The sequence below is a fragment of the Aspergillus niger genome, assembly GCF_000002855.4.
Source record: "Aspergillus niger supercontig An09".
In the NCBI taxonomy this organism is placed as follows: Eukaryota; Fungi; Ascomycota; class Eurotiomycetes; order Eurotiales; family Aspergillaceae; genus Aspergillus; species Aspergillus niger.
The window spans coordinates 260,655-285,362 of record NT_166525.1 but is presented as its reverse complement, the minus strand read 5'-3'; the positions used below and the strand labels follow the sequence as shown (position 1 = coordinate 285,362).

At 48.7% G+C, this 24,708-nt stretch overlaps 8 protein-coding genes across 8 annotated transcripts; 4 read left to right on the top strand and 4 right to left on the bottom strand.

The window, feature by feature from the left end:
* Window positions 1-243: 243 nt before the first annotated feature.
* An09g01320 (uncharacterized protein) lies at window positions 244-2,189 on the bottom strand (the record flags this gene model as incomplete). The annotated part of the gene is made up of 4 exons (XM_001393413.1): window positions 244-1,359; window positions 1,421-1,625; window positions 1,677-2,065; window positions 2,127-2,189. The coding sequence occupies 4 exons, from the start codon at window positions 2,187-2,189 to the stop codon at window positions 244-246; spliced, it is 1,773 nt and encodes a 590-aa protein (XP_001393450.1).
* A 594-nt stretch (window positions 2,190-2,783) lies between these two features.
* On the top strand, window positions 2,784-5,110 carry An09g01310 (hypothetical protein; the record flags this gene model as incomplete). The annotated part of the gene is made up of 2 exons (XM_001393412.1): window positions 2,784-3,358; window positions 3,415-5,110. 2 exons carry the CDS (start codon window positions 2,784-2,786, stop codon window positions 5,108-5,110), a joined length of 2,271 nt encoding a protein of 756 aa, XP_001393449.1.
* Window positions 5,111-5,923: 813 nt separating this feature from the next.
* Window positions 5,924-7,534, top strand: An09g01300 (uncharacterized protein; the record flags this gene model as incomplete). The annotated part of the gene is made up of 5 exons (XM_059749588.1): window positions 5,924-5,987; window positions 6,048-6,167; window positions 6,342-6,694; window positions 6,756-6,905; window positions 6,968-7,534. The coding sequence occupies 5 exons, from the start codon at window positions 5,924-5,926 to the stop codon at window positions 7,532-7,534; spliced, it is 1,254 nt and encodes a 417-aa protein (XP_059605813.1).
* A 217-nt stretch (window positions 7,535-7,751) lies between these two features.
* Window positions 7,752-16,077, bottom strand: An09g01290 (uncharacterized protein; the record flags this gene model as incomplete). The annotated part of the gene is made up of 15 exons (XM_059749587.1): window positions 7,752-7,838; window positions 7,882-8,733; window positions 8,793-9,149; window positions 9,262-9,265; window positions 9,325-9,665; window positions 9,729-9,803; window positions 9,864-10,145; window positions 10,199-11,062; window positions 11,129-11,154; window positions 11,212-11,308; window positions 11,356-13,673; window positions 13,750-14,199; window positions 14,250-14,814; window positions 14,975-15,488; window positions 15,545-16,077. 15 exons carry the CDS (start codon window positions 16,075-16,077, stop codon window positions 7,752-7,754), a joined length of 7,365 nt encoding a protein of 2,454 aa, XP_059605812.1.
* Window positions 16,078-16,347: 270 nt separating this feature from the next.
* On the bottom strand, window positions 16,348-17,399 carry An09g01280 (uncharacterized protein; the record flags this gene model as incomplete). The annotated part of the gene is made up of 2 exons (XM_059749586.1): window positions 16,348-16,560; window positions 17,067-17,399. The coding sequence occupies 2 exons, from the start codon at window positions 17,397-17,399 to the stop codon at window positions 16,348-16,350; spliced, it is 546 nt and encodes a 181-aa protein (XP_059605811.1).
* A 503-nt stretch (window positions 17,400-17,902) lies between these two features.
* On the bottom strand, window positions 17,903-19,706 carry An09g01270 (uncharacterized protein; the record flags this gene model as incomplete). Its single annotated transcript, XM_001393408.3, has 4 exons — window positions 17,903-18,046; window positions 18,159-18,424; window positions 18,512-19,184; window positions 19,245-19,706. The coding sequence occupies 4 exons, from the start codon at window positions 19,704-19,706 to the stop codon at window positions 17,903-17,905; spliced, it is 1,545 nt and encodes a 514-aa protein (XP_001393445.3).
* Window positions 19,707-21,338: 1,632 nt separating this feature from the next.
* Window positions 21,339-22,535, top strand: An09g01260 (uncharacterized protein; the record flags this gene model as incomplete). Its single annotated transcript, XM_001393407.1, has 1 exon — window positions 21,339-22,535. The coding sequence occupies one exon, from the start codon at window positions 21,339-21,341 to the stop codon at window positions 22,533-22,535; it is 1,197 nt and encodes a 398-aa protein (XP_001393444.1).
* A 265-nt stretch (window positions 22,536-22,800) lies between these two features.
* On the top strand, window positions 22,801-24,378 carry An09g01250 (uncharacterized protein; the record flags this gene model as incomplete). Its single annotated transcript, XM_059749583.1, has 4 exons — window positions 22,801-22,845; window positions 23,032-23,117; window positions 23,321-23,440; window positions 23,628-24,378. 4 exons carry the CDS (start codon window positions 22,801-22,803, stop codon window positions 24,376-24,378), a joined length of 1,002 nt encoding a protein of 333 aa, XP_059605810.1.
* Between the last annotated feature and the right edge of the window lie 330 nt (window positions 24,379-24,708).

Genomic DNA, 24,708 nt, shown 5'->3' with positions numbered 1-24,708 from the left:
AATAGTGTAGCGTACAATAGCAACGAGCTGGGGCTATCTATGCAGGCAATAAGAGACCTTCGTTCTTGGCTCCCTCGAGGTGGCCTTGCAATTCTTCGCAACTAATTTCACTGCAATGGTCCGCAACAATCGCGAATCTGCCCTACTCTGACATTTTCATATCAATCAAGGGGAAACCCTGTCACACAGCGATTTTGTGTATTGAGCTCAATCATCCCGGCCTCAAAAGAGACTACCCCGAAACTACTTCCCAGTCTCACACAGCGGCCCGAACCACGCGCCCCCCGTCACCTCTTGCCAACCCTCGTTTCCAACGCAGCGCCAGCACCAAAACACGTTTTCTGGGTCATACTTCTTCTTGACAGATGCAAGCCAGTCGTATTTGTCTCCAAACCAGTCTTTTCTCCAGTTCGGGTCGTACGGATCAGCCTCGTTTAGATAGGTTCCCATGTCCGGAGCCATGTCCTTCATCGCTTTCAATTTAATGTTGGTGAGGTCGCTTCGATATTGTTGGATCTCCCCGGTGCCGGCATTGTCAGGCCAGACATCGATTTGCTGGAATAGGAGGTGAGATCTCCGCCATGCTGGGTTCACGGAAGTATGAGGGACGGGCTCGAGAACCTTTCCACCGGCGACGATATTGAACAAGGTTGCCCAAAGGGTGCTGTTGCGGACTGTCTCTGTGATGACTGTCTCAAGGAGGCTCGTCATATTGTTATCGGGAGACTCCAGGGTTTGCTTATCGAAAAGCCGTGACGCCATGATCGGCCTGTTCGAACCGGGGGTTGTGTGGTGCGTGCTGGAGTAGTATGCATGGAATGACGGGTAACTGGTGAAAGTGGATAGAACCAGATAGGAGGTTCCGTTGTGCGGCAGCAGGTCATCCAGGATAAGCCGGTTCATGGCGTTTTTGGCGCTCTCCAGAGTCTCGGTGGAATTGTTGTCAAGCAGGTTCAGGAAAGGATGTGTATAGACCAACGGTCCAGCTATAGCCGAGAGAATAGCGGTGCCAGAGTACCCTACGTCGGAAAGAGCGGGCAATTTCGACATTATGTTGCCAGTTGCAGTGAGAACCGCATCGTCATTTCCGTGAAGTGCAATGACGTCTAGATTATGACCCAGAACAGGACGCGTCGGGTGGGCTTTGATCGTGGCCGATAAGACCACACCATAGGTGCCTCCACCACCTCCACGGAGGGCAGTAAAGAGGTCTGTATACTGGCATGCGTTGGCCGTGACAAGCTGCCCCGAGGCCAGGACAACTTTGTATTCCAGAACCTGGTCTGCCCCAAGTCCGAAGAAGTGGCTTACGGGGCCATGGCCACCCCCTTGCATGAAGCCTCCAAGAACACCGACAGTCTGATCTATTCATCAGTATGGATGCGTATCTTTCCTCGATCTTGTAAAGTGATGAACTTACCGGATCCGCTCCACCAACAGCGATGACATTATGCTTGGCAGCAAAATTGTAAACCTCCTCCCACACATATCCACCACCTACGGTGATCGCACTTCCAGTCCAGTTAGATGGACAAGAGCCATTTCCAGGGACGTATCTATCGTGAAAATGAAGTCCATCTTTGATGGACTTGATCCAAATGGAGAGGCTGCCGTATCCTTGCGATCTGATATTATCAGTTTGCATACAGTCATAAATTTCGACGTCAAGCCCTTACCGCTGCGAAATGTCATGTCCGGTGTTCTTGATAACTAGCCTCACATTGTGATCCCGCGCAAACTTGATCCCGGCAGCAACATCCGCTGCCGTTGTCGCCTTGACACTATACACAGGGTAGTTGCCCAGGTCGCATTGGGGGTAGCCAGCCAGCGTGGCGTTGACAGGGGGACAGCTTTCCACGAGCGGATAGCTATAGCCAACCGGAAAGGTTGCCAGGTATTCATTGTTTGTCCAGTTGGAGCTGATATCCTGGCACAGCTCAGAGCTGTAGCCGGGGCCGTGGTAACACGGTCGGGCAATCGGTTCGTTGCGCGCAAGCTTTCCATTGACGGAGCTGTTTAAGGCGTTCCATGTGTCGGCAGATGGCCAGCAATCATCAGTAGGGGACTTTACCATCCAAAAGTTAGACGCGGTGTATCATTCAGGACGTGATTGGACGATAACATACACATTTGCACTTGGCGAAGGCAGACTGAGCTCCAGCCAGGAGCAGCAGTCTTCGAAGAAGCATTTTGGTGTTAAGTTATTTTGATATAATAGTGCTGAAGTAGGATATAGATTCTTTCCAGCCATGAAGGTAATATCGAAATTTATATTCATCGTCTCTGCTCATCGCCGAGCCAGTGACGCCGTAAGCAGCGCAATATATTGCGCTCACAAATAGTACGGGACACAGAACGGAAGTTATTGTGTCATTTTAGTATTCCGAGTCCCTCCTTTCCCGTTAATTCTATTCAGGCGCCCCACTTGATGAAGTTCTACATCATCCGGGTAAATCCGGGGTACTGTAGACATTGTTCCACGAAGTATCTTGGCTTTGTGACCGGCCACACCTGCGGTATGTGGATTGCGCGCCGGGACTAATCGGCGGCCACGAAAGCCTATCCATCTGACAGCTGTGCCGTAGTGATTAAAATGAACATAATTGCTCAAAATGATCCAAGGCCCACAATGCACTCAGACTGTGATATGATTAGTCGCAGCGGAAACATCTCTAGCTGACGCCGATCACTCAGCCTCATGGGGCCATGGGACCTGGCAATCTTCAACCCTTCCACGGTCGCATTCGTCCTCCATACCTTCTGACAAGCCACCATCACAATAAATGCAGGGACAAAGAGCCGAACGAGGCCCCAGGGGCAAATATGCTCGTTTAATCTGCCGGGGCTGTCGAGCTCGCAAAATCAAATGCGTGTTGCCTTCCTCCGCGGCATCATTAGGCCCACTGGGCACTCCACAGCCCCCGGCAACAAGCTGTGAGAGATGCCGCAATCTCGATCTGGAATGCATTATCGAGAACACTCCTCTAGGACGTCCAGCAGCGAAACGCGCAAATCGCGGAAATGTGGCTAGCAAATCGCCCCAGTCAGACCCATCCAAATCCCCGCGTCAAGGCCGCCACGATGACGAGAAAGCAGCCAAGCTCTCGGACTCGATCCAGCAGTATCTTTTCTCGGGCGCGATAGACGAAAAGCCCATGCTGCAACGATCGCAAGATGCAACAGATCCTGCATCTGACGACGATGGACTGTACCATGCTATGGCAAACACCAGCACTTTTATCGCGGGGGTCTTGGCTAAAAACACTACTTTTGGCTCCGACATTCAGCTGGTGTCCACCTGGAGCACCCCTCTTACAGATATAATCAGCCATGATCTCGCTGCCACACTTGATAACTTGTAAGATCGGGCGCAGAACTACGCTGGTCTGATCAGCTGGCTAACACCGTTGGTAGATTAGTGTGGCAGCGTCTCTTCGTTCTGGGCACACCAAGCCTGCTCCACTTGAGAGAGCGCTTGTTGTCAACCGATTCCAATACCAATAATACCGCCACCAAGCTGCTTTTTGCAGTACTCTGCCTGGCCGCATGTGAAAGCTCAGAGGAAGTTCGCCGTCAGAATGGATCTCTCAAAGATAGTCTGCAGCAGGCTGTTTCGTCATACGGCCAGGATTTTATCTTCAGTCCTCCGACACATATCGACTCTGTTGCTGTTTGTCGCTTTTTGTCGGCTTTCAAACCAACCGCTTTGGCCATGTCAAAACGGACTGCAAATCAGTCCGTTAAAGCCGAGCTTTATATGGCTCTGGCTCACCGTATCGCAGAGCGACTGAGGTTGTTGCCGGAGCCAGGGATCATGCCCTTTCTGGACACGACTTCCATCGACAGTGTGTTGATGGAGCGTGAGCTAATCATGTCAATCCAGGGACTTGAGATAATAGCCGAGGAATTTTTGATGGGCGATTTTCTGACCATGACCATGCAAGGTTTCCGGCAGGTTCTCCAGCGGATGCAACCACATATTGACTCCTACCAGCTGCTCTTGGAGACACGGTCCTGTTCACCAGTCATAATCTTCCATATCAAATCAATTACGGCTACGTTTATGCAGATTGAGGCAATGGCGAATTCAAGGCAGTGCTGGATGAATCCCAGTCGGTTGTTCATCGTTGTCGAAGAGGGCGAAAAGAAATGCCTCGCTGAAGTCAACTTTGTCTATCATTTACTCTCAGAGGCAGCCGGAGATGAACAGCAGAATGAGGTGATAATCATGTCCTCACTGCTGGAGCTGCGCTTTCATGCAGTAATTGCCAAAATCTTTGGCCTCGGGCTTTTCTACATATCTGTCTTTAAAGCAAGAGCTGAGGGCAATGGGCCACCAAAGACCACGGAAATTCGCCGCGATGAAGCGAGCCAGATGGGTAACACCGTCATTAACTCCATAATGACAACTCCCGAATCTGAAAGGGACTCTCAGTTTTACGCCTTCCTGCGTCATTTTGGAGGACGATATCCAGACAAGCTGCAAGGGATCCTGGCTAAATTCATGGAGTGCGCATCAGTCAAGCTGGGTGGCAACCCCTGCATTGTGCCGGTCCGACCAATAGTAATTGAGATTGTGAATCTGTGTAAAAATATCGTGGAAAACAACCTGATCCGATTCAAGGCCTCCGGAAAACTACATCCCAGCTTTGACAAACAACTCCACCTTTTCAAACAGTGCGCCAATGCGCTGGTCGCCATGGTGTCCCATTCAGGAAACACTCCGGAGGCTGCCTTTAGGAGCGGGTGTATATATTCCGCAAGCAGCAAAATGCTGGATGGTCTGTGGGATTTGATGAAGAGTTTGGGATTTCAGGCTTCTCTCGTCAAAGGCTGGGACGAGGCTCTGGGAGCCGTAAATATGTCTGAAACTATGTCTGAGCCCTCCGCTATGCCACATATGCACTTCAATACCTTCGAAGCATGGAACCTGTGGCCGTATCCGGCTATAATGCACCATGCTTCCCAACCACCGGACGTCTTTGAGTGGAGTCAATCATCTACAGCGACTTGGTTCCCAAACCCAATGACTGATCTCCTCAGCACTGACGTGGGTTATCCGGGTACAACTGCTGGGTTCGAAGGCAGCATGCCCCCGTTTGACGAATAAGATGCACCTGATGCGTCACGGTAAAGAGCAATGGAAACGCAAGGATGGCATGCCAAACTTTGCCTCGTGGATATAGTTAGAGATGGAGCCTTGTCCTCTTCATTTATGATATTATGAGTTATGAACGGTTAACATGGTGTGCATGACCCGACAATTACTTGCATTCAAGGTTCCCCGGTGGTGTACCATATCATGCTGCCTTTTCTTTTATGGTCCTACAAGTATAGTTTTGCTTTCAAGTGGTCCATTGACGGAACCCCAAAGCTAATAATAATCGCTTCGTGTCTACATGGACCTTATTACTTGAACTGCACGCGAGTGTCTGACCAGTTTCTTACTATTACAATTTGAGCTAAACTATTTGAGTTTAAGCTCAACTGTACGGTGTCTAAAAGTAGTTCCAGGGCAAATACAGGCCGCGCAAATTTTCCATCGCGCAATTTATTCCCGTATTCTCATGTCCCTGAGGCTGACCGCGCAACTTCGCGCAGATTAAGCATGCTGGCTCCGCCGATCGGCTCCACCATGCGCTTGGCATACCAACTTGATCGAGTGCATTAAGGCTACACATCCCGACCAGCGGCTTATTTGCGCGCCTAAATGCGCGTGGCGGAGTGATTCCTCGACCGTCCTTCCTATGCATGGGGATGGAGGCAGCGTGAGATGCCAGGGCTGAGCTTAGCTAGGCTTTGAACCGTGATGGTAGATATGTATAAATTGAGCTGGCTTTACTTCGTATCCAATCTTCAATGAGCGTCCGAATTATTTTTGTCTAGTGTTCTCCTTTGAAGTTCGTGTCTGTAAAGTTACCATATGGCTATCTTAAGTCGAAGTGCCGGTAGCTTTGGCTGCCCTATACCAGATCATCTTGAGCAACGTAAGTATTTGTTACAACCTTCTTCCAGAGATGCAACGAGATAGCTAACATCTGAAACAGATGATGTTGGCCCCATAGTGGGAAATCTCACCTTTTACCAATTTAACATGATCGTATCCGGCGTTTGTACTGCGATCGTGTTATTCCTGATCTTGGGGCTGATGGGACGACATGCGATGTGTATGAGCAACCCTAACGAACAACTCAAGTAAAGCCCCCCAACAATATGGAGATGCTTCTGCGATGCTAACACTTTTACGGAAAGAATAATGCGAATCTGCAATCTCATTCCCTCCTATCAAGTTCTATCTTACATCTCAATCTGCTTTCCGAACTCTTACATCTACCTACAAGGGTTCACCGAGGTGCTCCAGGGCGTGGCGCTATACGCCTTTCTTATGCTACTCTGCGATTACATGGCCCCTGATGATACGAGCAAAGTCAAGTTCTTTTCTTCTCTTGAGACGAAAAGACAGTGGCAGCCGAAGAAGAAAAGGAACGGTCTTGCATTCCTGAGTGTAAGTCTTTTGTTCACAGGATATGATATAATAACCATTGCTGACCGGTTATCTGACTCGAAGTTGACTTGGTACTCGGTGCTTCATTATCCAGTAATCACCTGGATTACCGCTGTCACCCAAGTGGTGACCCAGTCATTACATGTCTACTGCCTCGAGAGTAATGCACCTCATTTCGCTCATGTATGGGTATGTACCATGTTAAAATCATTGATTGCGTCGCCGAATGGTCGCTTATTAACATCGCTAGATCGAAGTGATTACCTCGCTGTCAACCTCAGTAGCCCTCAACGCCATCATCCAATTCTACATGAACATGAAAGGATACATGACAGAGCACAAGCCACTGCTCAAGCTGATGGCTTTCAAATTGATCGTTGGATTGATCTTTCTAGAGAAGGTATGCATTTACCTATCCCAAGCCAGACACCTAATAAGCAGAAATATCTAACAATCACCCAGATCCTCTTCCTCATCCTCACCGGAACAAAAGTCCTCAGATACCCTGCCTCAATGACCTACATAGACACCTTGATGGGCCTTCCGACCATGCTCATCTGCCTGCAGATGGTGCCGCTCTCCTTCCTGGTCCTCCACGCCTACCGCACAAAGCCGTACGAGATCCCGAACTCAGTACGCGGCTTGCGACCCCAAGCATACCAGGCTCTCGAGTCTGACGGCAACGAGGAGACTTTGTTGAGCGGCATTCCGAAACATTATCAGGGCGGACCTTGGGGATTGCGTGCCTGGACTATTTACTTGAACCCGCTTGTGCTGTTCCAGGATGTCCATTCAGCTTATCTCATGATACATAATGCGCGGGCTTTGCAGAAGGTTCAAGAGAGGGAAGAACAGGAGCAGGAGGAGATGACGAGATATGAGACGAGATATGACCCTGGGGAGAGGAGGTGGGGAGCTTGGCTTGGCAATTCACGTTCATGGTTCAGGGCAGCGTGTGGGAAATGTAGCAGACTGGGGGAGAGGGTTGTAGTGATGGGATGGTGTGATCGTCAGGTGCGCTGGCAATAGAACAAGAATGATCTTTGTATGAGTTGATATTCAAACGTGACCGAGTATTTGATGCGATTGATTCAAGGAATGACGCAGGTACCACTTTCCGCAGTCTCTCATAGTGCAGGCGCTTGGATGGATGATATATAGAGGTTTAATACTAGTTCTAGTTACCGGGAAAGGCATAGAGTAACTACATGCCAACGCAAGAACTAGCAAAAGAGCGATTCCATCTTCATAACCGACTACTCAAATGAATACCTTGCTTAAGATCTCCTTGGCCCATGTTATCCATAAGAGCCATCTTTAGTCGCTGCCCATACTACGATGGTGAGCAACCATAGTCAAAATCCTCACTCACCCACATTACCCAACTTATACTGCAACCTCAGGAGTTTGACGATATGTTCGGCCAGTGAGCCCAAAGTACCAGCCTTTGTAATTTCAGAGAGTGAGACGTCGAGATGGATAGCTCTCCGTACCCAGCTTCTCATCTCTATAGCCACAAGGGAGTCAATTGCGAAACCGGCCGCCTCTTCATCAGTGAATTTTCGCCCACCCGCAATTGTCCCAGAAATAAGGTGAGCCATGTTCCGTTTGAACTCGGTAATCGCTTCAGCCTTATTCAGCAACGAAGGGTCTTGATGAACATGGTTAAGGAACTCGCGAAGCCGATGCTCAGGTCCGTCTATTCCCTCATCCAGCGACGCCTGCGCTAAGTTGCTGTGCATAGCAAACCGGGCATCGCGCCCCCATAATCGCATGAGCGAAGAGCCCTCATTCTTACCTGTCTTGTCCGCAATACCAATATCCAATACTCCCGAACATTGTGAGTTAGGATGAGAGTCTTCAATACTCACTTGAAATGACTCAAGAACAGCCTGTTCACTTATAGGTTGAGCCAAGGCCACGCTCGTGGTCTGAGCAAAGTCCGCACGTTTACTGATAATACCTACATCCTCGACAGGACCCAGGTTTAAGACCGACGCTGCCAAGCCACGCTGTCTCCGATACTTGGCTAGCCCGGTCAAAAATGTGTTCGAAGCAGCGTAGTTAGCCTGGCCGAGGGACCCAGCGGAACCCGCGATGGAACCAAACATGACAAAGAAGGACAGATCCACGCCCTGTGTTGCAGTGTGTAGATTCCAGGTACCGGCCACTTTTGGGGCTAGTCCACTATCCCATTCGTCCGGTGTCATATGCTCGAATGTTCGGTCCTATGAAAGGCAAATCAGCTCCTAATCTTGGCGAAGGGGCCAACAAGCGGTGGCCAAACCTGCAGATGCAGTGCCATCTGGACGACACCAGAAAGTCGTTTTGTACACTTTCCGATTGCTCGCTGAATATCAGCGAGGTCGGTTACAGTCCCCGCCACACAGGTAACTAGGCATCCTTGAACCTCTAGCTCCTTTATAAACCCCCGATGTTCATCCTTCTCAGCTGAGGGTGAGAGATATACAATCTCGCGAGCCCCGTGTTCAACTAGCCACCTAGACACTGACCGCCCGATGCCACCAAGGCCTCCGACCATGAGGTATGCTGCATCGGGGGGAAAAGAAGCCCTGAACCTTACGGGGGCACATGGTAGCTGGGTTGGATCGGGTGTCATTTGAATTACGACCTTCCCCATATGCTAACCAGTCTGTAAATAACGGAAAGCCTCCTTGACCTGGGTGGTTTTAAAAACATGCAATGGACGAATTGGACGGATCTTGTCCTTCTGGAAGCTCAAAGCATTTCCTCACCGTGCTAAGAAGATGTCAGCTTCTCTCTCATTGAAAATATAGGAAAGCAGACTTCTCAAGTACCTCATCGCTATATCTGGACGGTCCCTACTAACGTTCGCAAGATTCACTGCATGAAACGTGCGGTCTTCAGAAAAGGGGCTCAGACTGAGCATCCCATGGGATAGAATGTCTCTTCTTCCAATTTCGATCATTTTCCCATAGGCTGCCACGCATTGCCAGGACGCATGCAGTAACTCTCCACTCAGTGAATTGAGTACGACGTCAACTCCGCGTCCATTAGTAGCGTGCATAACATCCTGCACGAATGAAGTATTGCGGGAGTGGAAAATTTGGCTCTTGGGGATTCCATAAGTTTTAGTGAGATACTCTGCCTTCTCCGCGTTTCCAACCGTAGCGTATATCTACACAAAACATTAAACCTATACACCAAATGCTATGATAAAAATCAAATATGAACGGCTTACCGTAGCATCGAGCATTTCGCATATATTGATGGCTGCAATACCAACACCCCCGGCGGCAGAGTGAATGAGGACCGACTGAATCAGTTTGTCAGGCGATATGTTCCCTGTACCGTAGAGATTGGCTAGTCAACATACCTGTCCTTTTTGAAGGTTCCCAACCAGCATCAACGAGTAAATGGCTGTGCAATAGACTGTCAGCATAGCAGCACCATCCTCCAAAGCAAGTCTCTCTGGTAACTTCGAGAGAGCCTCTCGAGGTAGAACCGCGCGATTGCAAAATAGGCCGTTCCCCAACGCGCCAACGTGGTCCCCGGGGACTAGGTCCGTTACATCAGAAGCAACCCGACGCACCACCCCAGTTCCTTCTAGACCCATATCATTCGGATTCCCTATAAGTCCCATGGCAACCAAAGTGTCCTAATTGATCGTCAGAAACACGATCAAACATTGAGTACTGAAATGTAACTTACCTTGAAATTCAGTCCCACGTAGCTTAGATCTACTTCAACTTCTCCAGCATTCAAATCCGATGTTATTGCACTGGGTACCCACTGGAGAGTGCTAGTCAATCCAACCTGCTGGATTCCCAACTTCCGCGGTGTATCCATTGGAGGCTGCATTGTGAGCTCTTGCGAGAGCGACGAGTGGTAAGACCGAGCTGTGTGAACAACGCCACCTTCTAATGCGAACTCGTACTCCACATCTGTATCTGGGTTTTCACGCGACTGCTGGATCTTCTCATGAAGTTTAAGTAAAACCTCGGGTGCAGGCTTCTCATTGGAGTCCCTTTCCAAGAGTGACAGATCTAACGATAGTTCGCGTCTCAATACACGGGCAAGACCATGGATAATACTGAAGCGCGGATCTGTGCAGCTAAAGGTGCTTGGTTGTGTTACCCATAAGATTCTAGATCCTTTATTCCGCATCAAGAAGCGTTGTAGTACCAGGAATTCTTCCTTGGAAGACTGTGTGAAGTATGGGCTGTCGACCTCCAATAGTGAAATGATGGCTCGACTGCTACAGGGCAAGCTGTTCAAACTTGACCAATGGACTTGATAGCCATTACTCCGGAAACACGCTGCCACATCTCCAGGCCATCCTGCTTCATCTGGGTCAGAGGATAGAATCGTCACCTCCCTGTCAGACACCGTCTCCTGAGCAGGCCTAGAGATGATGGTGAATAATGGCTGAATCGAACCGTCAAGATCACGATCGATTGTTTCGCATCCAGTAAATCCAGCGGCACGAAGTTGCATGTCCCATCTCTCACCCGATATGTAGGGCTTTTCAGGGCGTCCATCGTTTTCACCCACCCACCAGCCGGGGAGCGCACCCTTCAAAATTGAGTCGGAGGATTAGCGCAGTGTCAGGAATATTCAGCCGATACAATGAATACTTACTACAACGTAATCCGCGACAGGTGTGTCTGGATACGTTTCTCAGAACAGACTCTAGATGTTACGGATGGGATTGGTATGCTTACCCGAATAGAACTCTTGTAGAAGGAAACGACCGTTCTTGGCAAGGAGCTTGTTTGTATGTAGCAAAGCCTCATGCAAATTTGGGGCGACATGTATAACCTAGTCCACGGTCAAACTGGGCCTGGTGTTGTATATAATCAACTTACGTTGGATGCAATGATTAGGTCAAAGCTGTGCTCCTCGAATCCTTGTTCTGTTGGATCGCGTGTGATGTCCAACGTTCGGTATTCCATATTGGCTTGTCCCTTGAACTTGTCTTGGGCAGTGGCGAAGAAACCAGCGGAAATGTCTGTGAAGACATAGCGAGAGAATAGATGCGCGCCAGTCGGAGATCTCAGGGAAGAAAGCGCCATTTCGCTCATAGAGCCTGTTCCGGCGCCGATCTCGATGACTCTCATCAATGGATTGGCATGTCCAAGAAGGGAAAATACTTCCGTTAGATCAGTCTCCCGGGCCAATGTGTCCTCGTAAAACCTTTCTAATCTATTGCTGGCAACAAGTACCTCTAGCGGGGAGCATTTCCCCGACATGAAATCGACGGCGTTCTCATATACTGCCCTCATACATTCCGTAATGGTCAGGCCGGGGACGACGGCTGATATTTTGTCAAGGCGGCTATAGATTTTCTCCAACAAGTCAGCTGGAGCCAAATTATTCCACTTGATTGAATCCTTGTGGGAAGTAGATAGCTCATCATTGGCTGTAGTCGATGAAGACAACAGTACTTCCTTCATTGCATGTAGAAGAATATCCTGCTTCTCCGGCTGCACTTCTTGGATCCATTTGGCAAGTGGCTGTAGATCTGGGTGCACGCCCATGCGAACTTTGGCTGCTTCCGAGAGAATCCACGATTTCCATTTCATTAGGTGCTGCGCAGACGACTCCATAGATTCAATTCGTTCAGCTGTGGCTCGGACGTGTATCAAGGAAAGGAGCCCAAGAACCCTCCGGTGGGTAGCATGTCCAAGATTGGGGCGCGGAGTTAGAATCTTATGAGGGGGCAGTAAGTCAATATCTGGTTTCCAATGTAGCCGTGACATTAGGTCAATGTCATCTGGGCTTGTCCTGCTAGACCCTGCCAGGCCAGCTAGGACTCCGCCTTCGAGGCTGAAGATTGTATGGCCCTCTGTGGTACCGATAATCTTTGCCTGCTGCCCCTTTTCTTTATCTTGGAAAGTCTGAGCTTCGAAGGAAATCTGCGACCAAGTCCCACCATCTACAACAAGTCGCTCAATCCTGGCGGGAATATAGGCCCCTGAAATGGTGTGCAACCTTCCTTTCGATGCAGCTATACCGATCAGCTGAAGAGCTTGGTCAATAACAGCAGGATGTATAGCGTAATAGGTCCCGTTCTGCATTTCAGGCTGGTATACAGTGGCAGCTGCAGCATGGTCAAGTGGGTCGGCTGTGATGTCTTGCAGACGCTGGAACTGGGGGCCGTATTGCAATCCACATCGCTGCACTGTGCGGTACCAGCGTAATGGTTCCACTACTCGGGGTAAAGGTCTGATTTCTTTATAGTTACCAGAAATTGGGTAATCACTCCCTGCACGCACACAGCCTTTGCAGTGCACTGTCCATTTAGCCCCGTCGTATGCGCATACAGAAAAGTTGTACCACCCGGAACTGACCCCGTCTGCCAATTCAATTGGCTTGAGGCTTGAAATGACCTCAATTGCAGCATCGCTAGCTAACATAAGAGGAGACTCGAATTGGATGTTCTGTATGGAGTAGCCTTCGGAGCTAGATTCTCGTTGGTTATTCAGGATATTTAACTGCCTGATGGCCTCACCCGCCATGGCAATGTACCCGGCAGCTGGGAAGACAACTTCGCCGTGCAAGACATGGTCTGATAGCCATGGTACATCATCTAGCCGCAACACATTTCGCCATGACGGTTCCAGGGTAGTCGCCTCCATCGCCAAGGAGCCAAGTAGCTCATGGTGAGGGAGTGAGCGTAGCCGCCAATCGCGACTTGGTTTACCCTCGCACCAGTACCTGTCAGTATGCGTCCATGGAAAGCGCGGGATATCGGTTAGTAGTTGACCCGCATCCACAATTGTGGAAAGATTGACAAAAGAGCCTGTGTTGAATACATATCCGGCCGTTGCAAGTAGCAGGGACTGTTGGTGATCGTCGTTGCGCGTAAGGGTAGGTATGTACACGGGAGGTGATTGAGGGGCAAGTTGAAACATCTGCCGAAGGGGTGCAGACAAGGCTGAATGCGGACCAATTTCGATAAAAATATTGGTGCACTTCGTTTTCTTCCGAAGGAGCATTTCTATTGCCTTTGAAAAGCGAACAGGGGACTCGAGGTTGCGACGCCAGTACTCTGGCCCCAGTTGAGAAGGGTCAGTGAGGGTATCCCCAACGACAGTAGACAACATTGGCCGCATATGTGAACGCGGGATTATATGTGGTGTGAGAGCGTCCTCATAGGTCGTGCCTAGAGTCTCCATCTGGGCTGTATAATTGAATCAATATATATATCAGGGGCTCAACACTGGGTTTCAGGGATGCGAGCTTGTGTCAGAACTTACGGGAATGGTAAGCGACCTGCACTCGTAGCTTCCGACAGAAAGTTCCTGGAAGAGCTGCGGTGATATTGCTGATCACCTGGGCAAGTTTGTCCTTGGGTCCTGAAATCGTCACATTGCGAGGGCTGTTCTCACACGCGACGACCACTCCATCGAGCAGGAACGGTATAACCTCGTCATGGGTTAGTCCAATTGATGCCATTGCACCGGAGCCCTCTTGAAACTTGGCCAACTTTCCACGGTAGAATGCGATAGTAATGGCTGACTCCATGGTAATCGCACCTGATGCATAGGCTGCAGCGATCTCACCGCTAGAATGTCCTACTACTGTGCTCGGTTTAATACCCCAGTATGTTAAGATCTGGAGCAATCCGAGCTGGAGGGCAGTGCACAGTGGCTGGGCTAGTTCGACCTCATTGACACGCGACCCAGTACCCAAGCGCGATAGCTCTTCTATAGTCAAATTAGTATCAGTCACTGCATATAATCCGCTGGTTACTAACTAAGTAATGACCATTCTGATGGGTCTGCCAACTCCTGAAGCACCTCATCCATCTTCTTGATCGCATTATAAAATAAAGGCTCAGTTGCGAGGAGTTGCCTACCCATTCCTGCCCATTGCGCACCTTGTCCAGTGAACACGAACGTCATTGCAGAAGAGCGGAGCGTCGTGGATGATGACTGGAATAGTGACAGGTCCACCGGCGTGTCTGGGTAGATTACTGCATATGCCCGATGACTATGATGCTCCCGTCGTAATGCTAATGTATATGCTAAATCATGGACGCTTTTTGGGTTAGAGTTTATATAGTCTGCTATGTCTTGTATACGACGCTGCAAGGACTCTTTATTGTGTCCAGAAACCACGATGAGGTGCGGACGATCTGATCCCAGTGGAGACATCTTCTGCACTCCGAATGCAGTTGCAGAATCCAGAATGGCATGCGCATTCGCGCCAGCTATACCGAAGGAATTAACACTCACACGTTCCTTACGGTCATCCGGCCACGGGCTGGCTTTCACTTGAACCTGTATCCCGGAGCCTTCCATGTTGAGAAAAGGATTAGGCTGGAGAAAGTTTATATTGGGGGGGATGGTGCGATTTTCAAGGGCAAGGGTTGCTTTGATGATGCTAGTGAGACCTGAAGCCCCCTCAGAATGGCCACAGTTTGGCTTGACCTGGCCTTACCATTAGATAAAGTATATGAATTTGCCCGAAATAACTTACACTACCAGTAAGTACGCCATGGCCCTCAAAGACCTTGGCCACAACAGATGCCTCGACCGAATCTCCAGCTGACGTACCTGTCCCATGGCATTCGAAAAAGCCCGTGTCGCAGATCCTATCAATTTGCGCCTGTTTGTATGCCGTTCTTATGAGCACTTCCTGCGCTAATCCGCTGGGGTTGGTCATAACTGCCGTCCTCCCGTCAAAGTTCACGGCTGTGGACCGTATAACCGCACGGACAGAGTCGCCATCCTTCAAGGCGTCGGTGAGGCGCTTGATATAGACCGCATTGACTGCCTCTCCACGCCCATACCCATCGGCATTGCGATCAAATGTCTGGCATTTTCCCGAAGGGGACAGAACTCCATTTTGGTTCATAACGCTTGTCATCGTCGGGGTCAATATGAGGTTGGTCCCAGCAACGACGGCAGCGGAGCAGTGCTTGGAACGAAGCCCTTGGCAAGCCTCGTGCAAGCCGACCAGCGAAGCGGAGCATCCGGTTTGTATCGTCATACTGTGCCCTGGTCAGCATTATCATGGAAAGTCACTTTGCGGTGATGCTAGTTATACCTCGGCCCACGAAAGTCGAATTCATATGAAACTCTGTTTGACAAAGCAAAGCCTCCGCCAGCCAAGGCATGATGACGATCTGGACAAGGGTCTAGTCCCTTGAGGGACAGCTCTAGCCAATCCTCCCCAAACACTCCGACATAACAGCCTATGTCCTTCCCTCGCCAACTGGTTTCGCCGGCGTCTTCAAGGCACTCCCACACTACTTCGAGGAGCAGCCGTTGCTGAGGATCCATAAGCCCAGCCTCTTTGGCACTTACGGAGAAAAATCCGGCATCAAAGCATGCGGGATCCTCTTGCAAGAAGTATCCAGTCATTGGGGCGGTAGAGGGATGGAAGAAGGCATTCGCGTTATATAGACTCTTGGGGACAGGGCCATGGCCACTTTTGCCCGAGACTAGCATGTCCCAGAATTCACTCGCAGTGTGCACATTTCCGGGCAATCTCATTCCCATGCCCACAATGGCAATCGGTTCATTTGTGGTGCATTCGCTCTCGCGACAGAGGCTCGATTCGTTCATCGGAGTAGTCATCTTCGCTATTATTCCAGTTCAGATGTTGTTTAGATGTCATGATTCCCTTATCATGGGAGGAAAACATAGCTTTAACAGTCCCTACACTGGTACCAGTAGCTCAAGAAGTATATGATCGCTTATAGACAATCAGAGCAGGCATTATTACATCTTCACCTCCTTGGTTAGCTAATTACGTATGTCATCTGATTACAAAAGCCTTTGTATGTCTCCGATGCTGTGCGATACCAATAGGCAGTGCAACACAAAATGCACCCAGAACGCCACGTTTCACAGCACCTGCAGAAACATTCCTTGCGCTGCGATGGACAATATGGTCCACATTCTTGCTCCCGGTAGCGATACATTGAGTTTGTCCTTCTTCTCCCTACCTCGTCTTGCATATCTACGTCCAGGCCAAGGCAGAAATAAAAGGTCCACGGAGACTTGTGATGATTGTAGTCTAGGAGAATGTCTGGCTGCCCAATCCAAGCCGTCTAGTGACTATCTACGTAATAAAAGGAATGTCCCTTCATGCGTTATTTGTAGCCAATAAGAAAGCTGACATGTAAATGTTAGCGTGTCCTACAAAGTTGACGCCAACATCCTATCAGAACAAGGCGTGCTTGTTGTAACATTGTGTTACCCGGTCACGTTCAAATTTGAATGCTCCAGAGATCTTTGCAAAAGAGCATACCCCGTAAGTGACTACGCCTGTGCATGAGGAATTCCAATTATATTTGCTCCGTATTGAATCACATCTGCTAAACTCTTAGATCTGACATCAGATCTGTGTACCTCTGGTCAAAATCACAGAACTGTTCCAATATTCCCGGCGTGAATCCATTCGGGCAGTGCCTGACAAGTGCTGCCTGCAGTCCTTCCTTCGCATCATGCATTTTGCACAAAACAGCTTGGACGATTGATGATCCGCTAGGGATCTTCGTCACGAAGATTGTCTACTTATATTAGCATTCGTCATGATAAATGAAGCCCTCCAGGCAGTATACCTTGCTTGAAGTAGCCACAATAGCTTGAGTCAGGGCGTTGATCATTTCGTATGTAGCAGTCAAGACTTTGTCTTCCTCGTTCCGACCGTCCGTGACCTCGGTAGATGCGATTCTTTTCCTTGCATTTATGGCGCTATCGTAGACCTTATAGGTGCCTCGAGTCAAGTAAAGCAGATTGCTCATACCACCCTGGTACTGTTCAATTTGGGTGGCCATATTCTTCATGGATTCAGTGAGCATATTCATTTCCATAACCATGTCCGGCGTCGAAGCATAAGGCTTTCCTGGAGACCGTGGAGCAAATGCTCCTACAAAGGGGATCGAGCCCGTCATAGCGAGGATTGATTTAGAAAGTTGACGTAGTTCCTTTGCTTTGAGAGTTGATGGGAGTGAATTAACCTGAATGAAAACAAGATAGTGGATATATCTTATGGATACGGAAGATATGAGGCCTCTGGAAATGTATTCTTGGTCCAAGGATGTTTCATCGAAACGATCCCCTTGCATTCGCTGGATGTGGACTCACTGAATAGGCAACAAAAATCCTACGTTTTAGGTGACCCTTAAAATATCGTTCGAAAAGTTACACCAGACGCTTTGCAACACAAAGCCAGGGGCGCATGCTTTCGTCAGCCCTTGTTGTTTTATCTTGTTCCTACGGCTGGTACCGCATGATGGAAGAATAGCGAATCTGGCATTCTTGAACAGTAATCAACCTGATGATCTAGTAACCCATCAGGGAAACGGATTGCGTTCCAAAATCAAGCTCCTCCAACCCAAATGATGCAGACTGATAATGCCGTCTGTGTAACAGGCTACCAGCTACTCCCCTACAGTCAAATTCTCATCCGCTTGACGCGCAAGTGGACTCCACGCTCGTGACACATGGTCAGCGTCTGTCTCAATGGAGGGTTGAGCCCCATGTCTGGCCCTGGCTGGGCGCTCTCAATAGAATCGAGGTGTTGCACTACCCTGAATACCTGTTGGCTAATCAGAATTATGGCATACTGCTCTGTTCGTAGCACTCTGGTTAGCGAAATCCCATTAAGTACTCTGTAGAGGACACTTGACGTGCGAAGAGGAGGGACTCACGACCAAGGCACGCCCGGGGTCCACCATTGAAAGGCACGAAATCCCACGCTGGTGGGTTGTAACCTTCCCATCTCTCCGGTCGGAAGCTCTCAGCATCTGCGCCCCAGAGGTCACGACGCCGGTGAAGGCACCAGACTGAATACGCGACCATTTGCCCCTTGAGAAAAAAACAGGCGATCGACCATCCGGACCACCGCCCACGGGAATTGTCGTATCATGATGGGCAACTCGCGCATTCACAGGAACAGGCGGAAAGAGGCGAAGTACTATTCCAAATGCTTAGCAGATGTTGAGAATTGGACGTAGATTTGAATGATATGAAGAGACATTGGCAGAACTATTGTGCAGCTCACCTTCGTACAAGACACCGCGTAGATAAGGAAGACTCTGTATCTCCTTCAGGGTGATATTGCTCGCGTGCCTGTCTACCGCATCGGTGATTTCCTGTTTCAACTTCCACCATGCAACAGGGTCTCGTGCAAGAAGATAAAAAGTTGAGGTAAACACGCTGGCAACGTCGTCCCTGCTAGCTAGGAGAACATTGACCAACTGATCCCTCAGGAATTCCCGATCTTGTGTCTCAGCCGCCAGTGCATGCAGAAAACAATACTCTTCTCCTTTCTGTTCATGGCCAGTCTTGTAGTTGCCAATATTGCTTCTGTATTCGATAGCCTTATCCACGTAGTAATCCACAAATTCATGAACCACACGAGTGGATTTCCTGAAATCGCTCGGGTTGATTAGCCAGTAGTATGAGAGCGCGAGAGTTCGCCTGAAAAGGATATCTTGGGCGTAATCGAACGCAGCAGCAAATCCTTCGTTTCCACTGCCTGAGGTTTCTGCAACACCTGTTTGGTTGGAATCCGGCTTCACTAGAGAATTAATGGACTCGCCAAACAGATAGCCCGTTGCAGAATCAAGTGCTAGTCGGAAGGCAAGCGGCTGGATATCAAAGGCATGCCCATCGGGCGGCAGTGCTCGCATGAGATTCTCGGAGTAAGAGTCAAACCACTCGATTGAAGGTATCTAGCAGGAATATCCCGTTAGATAGGCCACATGGGAAGGACCTATTGTTGCTCAACCTACTTGATTCTTCGTAAACTGTGGGCGTAGCAACTTCCTCGAGTGCTCCCAAGCCGTTCCATCTGACGTGAATATTCCTCTCCCAAGCAATGGGCGGTACTGTGGATAACGCCATTTAGATAGTCCAAAACTCGAAAACTGAGAGGCTAGCACAGCCTGAATATTTTCCGGCTCGCAAGTAGCGACAACGTCGTGACCCACAAGATTTACTTTCAGGGTATTCCCGTACTGCAAATGAACCCCATGTATCGTAGATCCGACTTGGCCTTCTTGGGCGGCAGTTTTCGCACGCAAAACCACTTTATAACCCAGGATCCCACTAGGATAGCGACATACTGGCTCACAATTCCATTGTTTCGACAGCTTCCTGGATCTATAGCTTCTGCTAACAATCCGATAGAGCTGCAATGCGACCAGGGCTGAGAAAAACGTGGCCAGTGACAGGCAGGCTGCAGACCATGACATTTTCGATGTGTAGAAGTTATTAACAACACGTGTTAGGCTATATATTGTATCTATTCAGGCTGTGCAGCAATGGCTACATGTGGGGCTATTTTCAGTCAGCTATATGAAAGTTGAATAGGACCTACAGTGACTTCTCCGTCCTACGTTTGGCGAGTATATTTCACGTCTGGCTCTTAGAACATGTGATAACAATACACTTAACCTTCCCATATTTTCCCTTTCATGCAGGTGCGTATTGGTGACATTCCAGCACCTTGTGTCCTTCGCATCCTTGCATTGATTGCGTGGCTACGGAACCCGGGTCAGATACCACAGTTGTCGAAGGTTGGTTACACAAGGCAATGCCTACGGGCAGTTAAGTTCTTCGTACTACAAGTCAGTGGACATAGAGTCACTCTGTCTAACAGATGCTATGTCTCCATAGGAGTTCACAAGTTTGTACAACTAGCATAATGATACGCACAAACAAGTCTCCGTAGGCCCTCGGATCTTCATTAGTGTTAGCTAGTTGTTTAACTTAATGTTAACATTGAACTGTTTGCCGTTTAACTTGGTCTACTGGTGACTTTACCGCCAAGTACTGACTTCGAGTTCCGAAAGGGAATATTCCGAAGTCTAATCTCAAACACCACCACTCGCCGAAGTAGACAATATATAGACCCATGATCAGTCCGTGTGAAGAGAATTAACACCTCTGCACATCCCGAACAATGGACTTTTAGAGGAGAATTGAAAGTTCGTGTTGAATTAAAACTCACTACGTCCTCAAACGTAGCATTGCTCTGACTACTCAGCCTAGACCCGGAGACCTTGGGAGCACGGCAGCTCGTTACCCATCCAAGAACGAAGAGACCAAACGTACTCTACTTGAGGCCTGGTATTCAGACCAGATGCTTATGCACTTTTGGTCCCACTCCAAAAAAGCCGCGGTGACGATTATTAAGACGCTCGTAGCTAGAACCTTTCGTCAGCCTTACTATAGTAGGATAAATACATCCCTCGCGTGTGTCGCACCCTTCTACCAGCATTGTTGACAATTACTTAATATGTATTCGATGGTAATCAAATGCCAATGTACCTATCAAAGTGCTAGCCTTATCAGCCCTTACAGCTTTGCCCTTTTTTCATGTCCATATGACCGTAGGAAACCATGGCAAGTCGGAAGATGCACGTTGACTTCATGAAGCATAGGCCGGTTGGTAGTGGTAGTACGGCATATGCACGTCTTCTATTGGTCTGCTGCAATTATCTGATTCGGAATAAGGGCACATTAAACCATTGCTTTCGAGAATTCCTCCCTGCATCCCTCAATCTGGAAGAGATCAATCAATTGTTTACGAAGAATATCAAGTTCGTGTAGGACACGATGTTGCAGTTCGGCACAAACTTTTCCTTAAAAGGGACCCTCAGCTAGCCACAAAAACCTCGTGTTCAGGGATTCCAACACACCTTTAGTACTACCGAGAGCGCAAAAGACGGATTCTGGCGGCCTACTACCTGTTACTAAGAGCCAGCAGTGTCCAGTGCACACATAGCATTTACCACATATCGTCCATTAGTTCGCCAAACTACGGGGGTCACGAGCTTCGTCTCCAGCATAACACAAGACCATTCATTTTTTTCATTATTATTATGGATAAACATATTGAATGGTATCGCGATCAAGTGATTTTCCTGACTGGGGGGACAGGAAATCTAGGCGCATGCCTTCTATACAAGCTCACTCTACAGTTGCCCACCAAAAAGATCTTTCTGCTTTGTCGTGGCTCCGTGCAACGTGCCCTCGATAAGCTGGAGGCAGCAATGGCGGATCAATTTGATGATGTCTTAGACTCTCATCGCGTCCAGTTCATGGTGGGAGATACCTCCAAACCTTGTCTCGGGTTAAAGCCTTCGGATCTGAAATTACTCCAAGAGGAGGTCACTGTGGTCATCAATGCAGCGGCGGACATTTCGCTACAACAGCCACTTCATCTCAGCATCCAGCCAAATTGCATAGCTCATCTGCAGTTACTCACATTGCTTCGTGAATTCAGTCGTCTCAAGTCATTCCTCCACGTATCATCTACATCTGTCAACAGCTTTCTTCCTGATGGTATTATTGAAGAACGTATATACCCACTTTGCGATGAGGATCTAGACCCAGAGAAATTTCTGTCACAGATTCTCAGTACTGGACAGTCAGACTACACTGAGAAATTTATCGCACCCTACACATTATGCAAATACCTTACGGAGAGGTTGATCTTGAAGCAAGACAACCTCTCCTTTGACACACTAATTGTGCGACCATCCCTTATCGGGCCAGCCATTCGCGACCCATATCCATTCTATGGCCACGATGAAGGCATGCCCTTACAGTCTGCGATCCACAGCCTGGCGACAGACCCTGATTATGGGTTAGATAAGCTTGGTAAAGGGATCAACCTGGATGCTGTCTTCGACGAGATCCCTGTCGACCTGGTCGCCAATACTTGTCTAGCCCAACTGGCCGCGGGTAAAGTAGGGATTGTCCAGGCTGCGGGTAGTCTCTATGTGGCATCGACCACTGGTGAAATTACTACCACCATGATTCAGTGCGCGGCACCCACGGGGATAGAAAAGGTCCGTCGCGGAGAGATACGCCAGAGTCAGAACTTGGCACCCATGTTTTACCAGGTGGCTCGGAAATATATGCGCAACTGGGATATTCGCTGTGATCGATCAGAGCATCTCAAGGAGGATACTGGTGTCTTGGGGCTTAGCTTAAATGGGCATGATCCGAAGGCTTTCATGAAACATCGTTGGCAGAACGTGTCTAACTCGGTCTTCGGTTTGTCTGCAACTTAGTCCTCGAAACCTAAATGCGAACAGTACCTTTATAATAGTATCGCCGAAGCACTCCATCATGTCCCATTAGTTAGAGACGTTGCGGAACAACACATAAGCCACCGCTTTCACCGTGTGCCTTTATAACAGGAGCCGCTGGGGGCAAAATCCTATTGGAACACCGAATCAGAAGCCCCAGCCAACCTAAAGGGAGGTACCTATTCAAAATACCTGAAAACTGAAAATGCAGTAGTCTGTTTACCAGCAAGGCTTCCGCTAAAGTGTAATGTTATCAGTTGTCAAAGACGTATATCAGAAATGTTTGTCGTGTGTGAGTCCCTGAACCTGGGCATAAGGTTATCCCCCATCGCAGGCTGCAGTCCTGACGCGTACATTTTCACCCTAGGCCCTGCGTCTTGCTATTGACCTGTCGTAATCTATACCTGCCTGAAACATTTCTCATTCACTCCTCGTGTCTATCATATATACTACACAGTGCTATAGAGAGGTGGGTTAGCCTTTCGAAGGAGCAACGGCTGAAGCCAAGTCTAGCCTGCCCCAAAGAGCTTATTACGGCATGCACAGTAGTGTCACCAACGCAAGGTACGAAGAAATGGCCAAACAGCATTACAGATTCCAAAGATCTGTTCAATAATAGATGTTTGGGGATGTTGAAGGGAGCAGACCTTCCGATATCCGTAGTAGGCGAAGTAAGAGGACATGTAACCAGAATATTGAAGCCGCTTCAGTTCCTCGCAGGTAATTGTATTCAAAGGTGAAAGGTTGAATCCGACACTTTCTTGTAGACGCTCAAGACATGAAATCAAGAAGTCCGATAAGGCAGGTGAAGGCAAAAGGAGGGGGGAGGTCTTCCTACTCCATGTTCGGCCCTCTGATTTGAGCGTTGAAGCAGAAATCTCTGTTCTGTGCGCCTCATCAATACCTCATTATGTCGAGTTCCTCTCGCGAAACATAATTTTGAGTGATGATGACATTATATGTCGTCGGGAGATCGTAAAGAGTATCCTGGCATTTCAGATTTTCTTTTCCTTTACTTTCACTTCTATTCCTTTCACTTTTTCTTCACCAACTTCTACCCTCAACACAATCCAGCATGTTCCCTTCAATTATTCTCAGATATCCTTTCAAGCCTCTCTTCAGGCACTATGAAAACAAGTCCCATCGTGAAGGTGATATGGAAAACGCTCAGTTCTGCCGCCTACTACAGCTTCCGAGGACCGGCATTCTCCTCCTATCAAAAAAGAAACTCTGGCAGCCCGTTGAAAGGTACGTCCAGATGGGTTTCAAGCTACGCTTCTGCATCCAACGTGAAATCTACCTGCAAGCCAAGCATGACATGCTGTACGAGCAAATCAACGAAAACCCATCAACAGGAGACACGTCCACTTGGGTGAATGAGATGCAGACCTACAAAACGGAACTCAAGTCTTTGAACGAAACAATCTGCAACCTGGAACGAGAGACGCATCGCTGTATGAGTACAATTCCCGACGGTCCCCTGAAGCGGATGCTATGTGCACATGAAGAAAAGGAGAATTGGTATCTGTCGAAGTTTCTGCGCGAGGAATGTACGCACTCCGGGGGATGCTGTGGCCGGGATTGCGGATGCTGCGAGAAACTGAGAAATGATAAGCGTCCGCTCCATAGAAGCCATTGTACTTCGATGTGCCTATGCTGTGAAAAGGCAAGGGAGTATCCTATCAACGTTGATAACTATGAGGATGACCCGATGATCGTGGATGTCTTTCTTCGCGGCTGGCGCGAGTTCTCCCATTCCTATGCGGGAAAATGGGTGAATGCTTATGTCTTTGGATTTAAAACCCTTGGATCCCAGGCATCTTAGCTGACGGCTTCAGTGAACCCTGTGCGTTTGCTAGAAATATCCCCAGATTCTAAAAGCTACATACTGAGCAATCAAGTCGACAACATTTGAAATCGCAACCTTGCTGCCTTGGCCGTAGTAACTTTTTGTTCTAGCAACGACGTGATTCAGTAGCTGTGAGTGTGCAAAAGTGACTGGAATAATAAGCCCAGACACCTTAGTGCCTCAGGCAATCTGTTCTTACTTCGCTTCACATTGTTATGTCATGTCATTGCTAATGAACACAATCTATGTCGGTATCTTCATCAAACTAACTAAACAATGCAAACATGACTATATGCATAAAATATC